Source organism: Apteryx rowi, unplaced genomic scaffold, assembly GCF_003343035.1.
Source record: "Apteryx rowi isolate R43461 unplaced genomic scaffold, aptRow1 scaffold_90, whole genome shotgun sequence".
In the NCBI taxonomy this organism is placed as follows: Eukaryota; Metazoa; Chordata; class Aves; order Apterygiformes; family Apterygidae; genus Apteryx; species Apteryx rowi.
The window spans coordinates 2261562-2267772 of NW_020451205.1; the positions used below are offsets into that span (position 1 = coordinate 2261562).

The 6211-nt window shown below is 52.9% G+C and overlaps 1 protein-coding gene across 3 annotated transcripts in view; it reads left to right on the forward strand.

Annotated features, from left to right (window-relative positions):
• NDST1 (N-deacetylase and N-sulfotransferase 1) overlaps positions 1–4490 on the forward strand; it is a 40416-nt gene extending 35926 nt beyond the window's left edge. For 2 of the 3 annotated variants that reach the window (XM_026091359.1, XM_026091361.1), the window contains 4 exons: positions 141–311; positions 1523–1632; positions 3058–3160; positions 3366–4490. In XM_026091359.1, the coding sequence (XP_025947144.1) occupies positions 141–311; positions 1523–1632; positions 3058–3160; positions 3366–3485 (504 nt within the window). In that variant the 3' untranslated portion in view covers positions 3486–4490. Of the gene's footprint in view, positions 1–140; positions 312–1522; positions 1672–3057; positions 3161–3365 lie in introns of those variants that run through there. The other variant, XM_026091362.1, reaches the window with a different exon arrangement.
• Positions 4491–6211: the final 1721 nt, after the last annotated feature.

The following is a 6211-nucleotide window of genomic DNA, read 5'->3' on the forward strand; positions in this document are numbered from 1 at the left end:
AAGAAGTGCAAACACATGTCACAGTGACTGGGGAGCTACTATGCTCAGCTGTGCCTCAGGGACAGCCTGGGATTTCTAGGCCCACAGGCCTCCAGTCTGGACTGCCCCAGCAGGAAACCTGTCTCACTTGTGTCTGATAGCATCAGCGAGCTCACGATGACCCGGTTGCTCTGAAATACACCTTCCATGAGGTGATCACAGCTGGACCTGAGGCCACTCCTAAGCTCCGGACCCTGCAGAACCGCTGCCTGGTCCCGGGCTGGTATGCTACCCACATCGAGCGCTGGCTGAACAACTACCATGCCAACCAGGTATGAAGGACAGCATCTGTGGCACCTCGCTCATATGGCCAGCAGCACAAGGGATCCCTTCTCTCCCAAGCAAGGACAGGGGGAGGAAAGGAGCTTGGGCACGAAGTCCACTGTGAGGGTGCTCCAGTGGGAGCTTCTCTTCTTATACCCTAATGACCTTTAGGATAGGAGCAAAGGTACTTCAGGTAGGCGTGGAGGGGAGATTTTGTGCAAAAAGGAAGCCCTTGTAGTTTGATTATGGTCAAGGCACAAAGATGTCTCGGTCTGGGAGCAGGCAGAGCTGAGCATATGGGGAAGGTTGGGGTTTTTCCTCCCTAAGTGTGTGAATGCAACGCAGGGTCAGTGTGTAAGGCCAGGAGTGTGTAAGGATGTGACAACCTGTCACAAACTCCTTCCACCAAGACTCCATCCTCTGTCACACGAAGGCTCTTCTAAGAGTGTTAAAAAGGTGTGGTGGGGCTGGTGGCAGTCCACAGAGCTACAAGTGCGAGATGAGTGACCCCCATCCTGACGTTTGACATGCTGGTGGTGACACAGAGGAGTTTGGGTGGCTTGGTGGGTACGGGGTGCTGGACCAAGCAGGAGAAGGGAGCGTCCATGGGCTTGCCTGCTACCAGCTGACCTCAGGCCTCAGATCCCCACGTGGCCTTTGGGGCTGCCCTGTCCAATGATACTGCAGGAGCAGAGTGGGACAAGAATAGCAGGCAATGGTCTCCATTGCTTTGAGCTGCCTGTAAGGGAAATCAGGGCTAGATCGCAGTCCCACTGTGACCTGCACAGACAGAGTGGGTGCTTTGCTGGCAGTATATGGGCCACATCGGGTGATTCTGCCCAGTCTCTGAATGATTTTTCCACTGTCATATAATCTTTTAAAGTCTGTTAGTTGTCTGGTCCTTGTGTAATTGCTGTAATACAATCCTGGCTGTCAGTGGGCTGGACAGCCCTGAGCTGAAGCTCCAGCATCATCCTGGATGGAACTTGGCTCTGGATTTTATTTGCATTTTTTTTTCCCAACACCCAGTGTAAGGGAACACCTAGGCACGTTAGCTGTTGGCATCCAAAAGAAGACCTGTGGGAAATTTGGCTCCCAGATGGCAAAATATATAGAAAAGGTGGTGTTATGTGCCAGGAGACCTTGGGCTGGGAGCCAGCAGGAGGTGGTTACCTGACAGGTTGGCCTGGACCTCACAGCTCTGCTTCACTCCTTGCAGATCCTCGTGCTGGATGGCAAACTGCTCCGAACAGAACCTGCCAAAGTGATGGAAACAGTCCAGAAATTCCTTGGTGTGACCAACTTCATTGATTATCACAAAACCCTGGCGTGAGTCCTTCCCAGAGCTTCCCCTTCCTCTTTAACCAGGAAAGCATCTGCCATTCCCCATAGCACAGAGAGGGGAATCTCTTTTTTTACATCAGGTTTCCATCAGGAAAAACCAAGAGTGTAGAGCTGCCCCAGTGTAGCACCAGAAGGAACAGTACCCAGCCCCCTGGAATTTTGTAGCAGAGCTCCCACTGATTTTGATGACACCAGGATTTTACTTGTGTCAGCCTGGGGCCAGAACCGGAGCTCCTGATTGCTGAGATTTATGCTGCTGTCTGGGGCATCTGCATTCAGATTTAATGCTATGGCTTTGAGAAGCCCTTACTTGCTAGGACACAGTGACAAGCCCCTGCAGGAAGCCTGCTCTTTCCCGGGATCATGTTTATCCAAAGCCATAAAGCTGCATTTCTTACGGGTGACTGCTGCCGAGCGCTGCAGCCATCATTTTCCATTTGACAAGCACCCCACTTTGCTTTGTTTATCCTTCTGCTGCAATGGGGACAGTGGTGTCATGCTGGGCAATGCAGGAGCAGCGTCTGGGCCCCAGCAGCTAAGAACTGAGTTCTAGGGGTGCATTCAGACCACTTGTGAYAGTGCCTCATACTTGGTGTAGTGCCTATGGGGTGTTGAGCGCTGGCTCCCTGGCTTCTCATGCAATTGCTGCAGAGAGCTGCTCTTGCTGCTTGCCGTATGGCACCTACGTGGGTGTTGTGACATCTTTCTTGTGGGGACAGCGAGCGTGGGCTGGCTGGTGGTTGCAGCTGGGGATGGCTCAGGCTGAGCTGGAGGAGGGCTGGTATGGGTGCTTTGCACACTGCGCCTCGTTACTTCTTGGTCACTTTGCTAATTATGACAGTGAAGAACATGCATCTGTTTTAATATGGTCATCCCTCTCTAAGCTTTTCAGACATTAAAGCCTGTCACAGAAAGCACAAGCCTTCAGAGCTCCTAGAAAAACAGTAACTTATCTCCGTGCTGGCCTTGTTGTCTTGTCTGTATATATGGCCTCTCTGAGGCTGTGGCCAGGTGCTGTGGAGCTCCCATGAACATCCAGGAGTGAAGGTGCAGCAGAAAATAACAATAAAGCCCATGTAGGCCCCCATGCTTCTACACAGCAGGGAAATGCAAGTAATAAATGAATGTTGTCAGGCTGCTTGTTGTGTGATTGTATAGGAAACCTGTTGTACAAGTTGGTCAATAATGAGGTGTTAGCTGGGCTGTGGATTAAAAACAGGTGGAGAAATGCTACTCTAGAGCACTGAGGTATTACAAACTAAGGGGCAGCACCTATGCAGTGGGGTCATGCCAGACAGCATCCTTGCATGCTGTGGGGAAGTGCACCCATGCAGAAGGGTCTCGGTCGAGGATCCAGCAGGTTGTGCTTGGATTAACAAGAGGGGTGAAGGCAGAACTGTTGTTTCACAGGTTTGATCCAAAGAAAGGATTCTGGTGTCAGCTTCTGGAAGGAGGGAAAACCAAATGCTTGGGAAAAAGCAAAGGGAGGAAGTACCCTGAGATGGATTCAGATGTGAGTACTCAGAAAACCTTGTGGGACAATTGCTTTGCTGGCACCATGCCCTAGAAACAGAGCTGCAGTGCAGGGTGGAAACGGGCAGGGAAGGGCCGTGCCAGGCGTCCCGCAGAGCGGGAAGGTGTGGGGGCCACGAGGTCTGGTCCAGAGTGTTGCAGTCTGTGGTCCACTAACTGTGGTCTCTGTTCTCCTCCTGTTGCAGTCGCGAGCTTTCCTGCGGGACTATTACAGGGACCATAACATAGAGCTTTCCAAGCTCCTGTACAAAATGGGCCAGACGCTGCCCACCTGGCTGCGGGAGGAGCTGCAGAACACCAGGTAGCTGCTGCCTGCCGCCGTCCTGAGCAATAGCGGAGTGAGGCTGCGAGGAAGGCCTCCCGTCTGACACCGAGCCGAACCCGCGGAGGGGGGGAGCGTTTCTGAGCAATATTCAGCTGCGGCCTTCGAGGGAGACCCCGAGGAGCCCGCAGCAGCTGCTGGGCGGAGAGCGGGACGGCTGCGCCCAAGGCTGCGCAAGCTGTGGCCTGACTTTGCGGTCCTGGCACTATGACCTCTCCACGTACCCCCAAATCCATTCTTTTTTCCTTTTTAATTCTTGGGCTTGTCAAAGAGGTCATTTGTCATCCTGTTCTGATGGGGAAATGGGGAATTGGTGCAAATTCCCTGTTTCTCTGTGTGGCACAGGCCCTAACTCCCCTGGGCCTGAGAGCAGCATCAGAGCAGTTCTTTAGCTCCTCATCAGATGATGGAGAAGCAGCTTCGGGCACCTTGAAGATAACTTTTGCTGGTCTGCAGCAGAGGAAAGGAGCGGTTGGAAAGCCAAAACCTGAAGTGACCCTGCAATGCAGCCCAAGAGCAGGAAACAGGAGTGTGTAACAGTGGTTTGCTGGATTCCCCCAAAATCTAGTGTTAAGAGCTGAGAAAAAGGTGTCTTTTTTATTTTAAAGACTTGGGCAGTATTTTTTTTGTCATCTTTATTTGTTTTTAATCTCCTCAACCTCTTATTCCCAGTCTATGGGCAGTGTGATGGGAAAGCTGTCAACCAGGAGAACTGAACTGAGAACTGGCCCCGGCACAATTCCCCGGACGACATACGCCCCATCCCCCTGATCCTGCGTTGCAATGTTTTACACGCGTGGTATTTTCTGTGGTAAAGCCGAGAGGCTGTCTGGCAGCTCCAGCAGCCAGTGCCCTCCGGTGCACTCCGGACCCCGGCTCAGAACAGAGCGGGTTCTTGCGGACAAGGCGGATTTGGGGATAACGGCGGTCGGAAGTATGCTGAGAACTTCAAACCTCTTGAATATTAAAAGCTAAAGTATTTTAATAATGTTGGGTTGGGTGGGAGGGTTTTTTGTTCTATTTTGCAGGGGATTGTTTTTCTTTGGTGCCAGAATTTGTACCTAAACCTCTAGGATTTTATTTCATCTCCTTACCTGTTGCACAAGAAGTGGACAAAGGACAGTGGGGAAACAGGGGAAAGTTTCTCGGTCTGGCTTCCAAGCTGGAGACAGACCAGTCTTTATACTTGTAACGGTGACATGCAGAAGCTGCAGCCCTATTTCTGCCTCTCTCCTGGCGCCCCACTGCGTGCTCTGGTTTTTGCTGCCAGTGTTTCATCAGTGAAGCTTGCAAACACGCCCCTGTCTCTAGCTGCCCTGGGAGAGTGTGTGCACGAGGGTGAGTGCGTGTGCGTGCGTGTGTGTGTGTACCTGTCTGTGCATGCTGCAGCAGTGCCAACACTGAGCCATCATGTGTTTATGTGGAGAAGGGCCCAAATTTCCCTTCGGATGGAGCTGCTCGGATGTGTGTGCCAAAGGCTCGTGAAGGGCAGCCCTGTGGGTGAGCCCTTTGTGGCAGACTGGGGATGGAACAGGAGGACTTTCCTTGCTCTCCAGCCCAAGAGCCCAGCAATTTTCGTACGCTAGGAAAAAAGTGGTGAGAGCCATGCAAGGAGCAGCTGTTGTGGGCCAAGTGCCACAGGGCCCTTTTAGGAATGAGGAAGAGCCTAATGTCTGCCCTGCCCCAGGGCAGCTGAGTAGTCGCGGTCCATCCTGGTGGCTCCCTTCATCCTGAGGTCCTCTCCTGCTCATAGCTGCGCTGAGTGCCTGGGCTAGGGATGTGGCGAAGGACTGCCCTTCCCCTTCGCAAGGGGATGCAGAGCTGGCGAAGTGGGGTGCACTTCTCAAACCACTTCCAAGGTGTCTGTAGCATTGCTGCAGGAGAAGCCAAAGGCTTTAATTTCCCACAGGCTGATGGTACTGTAGAGAGATATTGGAGGGAGGGAAGGACAAGTGCTTTCTCCAGCCTGAGGGAAGTTTGGCCCCTTTGTGGCAATGTATTTGATGCTTGGCTCCTGAGGAAGATGGTTGGAGCTCTCGGGCTGCTCTCACGCGGAGCTGGACCGGCTGCAGCAATGCCCTGAGAGGTGAGCAGCAGTGGAGAGCCACGGCAACGATTGCAACAGACTGCCCTTGGCTTGAGAGCAAATTCAGGGCAGCAGAGGGGGAGAGCGGCAGAAATGCTGGGCTTTTCCACTCCCTTTGTTTAGTTTTGTTCTTGATGGCGGAGGGGGCCCCTCTGGGAGCGGGAGTTCCCAGCGTTTTATTTTTGCATGAAACTCTAGTGATCCCCAGGGCACAGGGGATGGCCAGGGCAGAGGGAGGGCTGGGGGGAAGGATGCTGCACTGTTCCCATTGCCCCTCCGTTTGGTCCTTTTCAAGCCCAGTCCGTTTGGGTTGCATTCAGATTTTCCAGTCACTAATGTAAGGTCCTGTTGAACTAACTGCTAATAAAACGGGGTTCTTTGGTTTTAGCTGCTTGTTTTTGCCTGCTTCTCTCCTCCGCTCAGCCAAAGGTGAACATGAGGGCCTCAGCCAGTGAGCTGGTGCAATCTCACTGGTGCCACGACATCCTGTCACACTCCAGACCTCGAGGAAGGGACGGCTGCGCTGGGGAAAGGTAGGGGAAGGGTAGAGCTGCTTCAGGACACGTCACTGCCTGCCTGCTCACTGTTACAAGCCCCGTCCCTCCAAGACACATCTGCCCGTC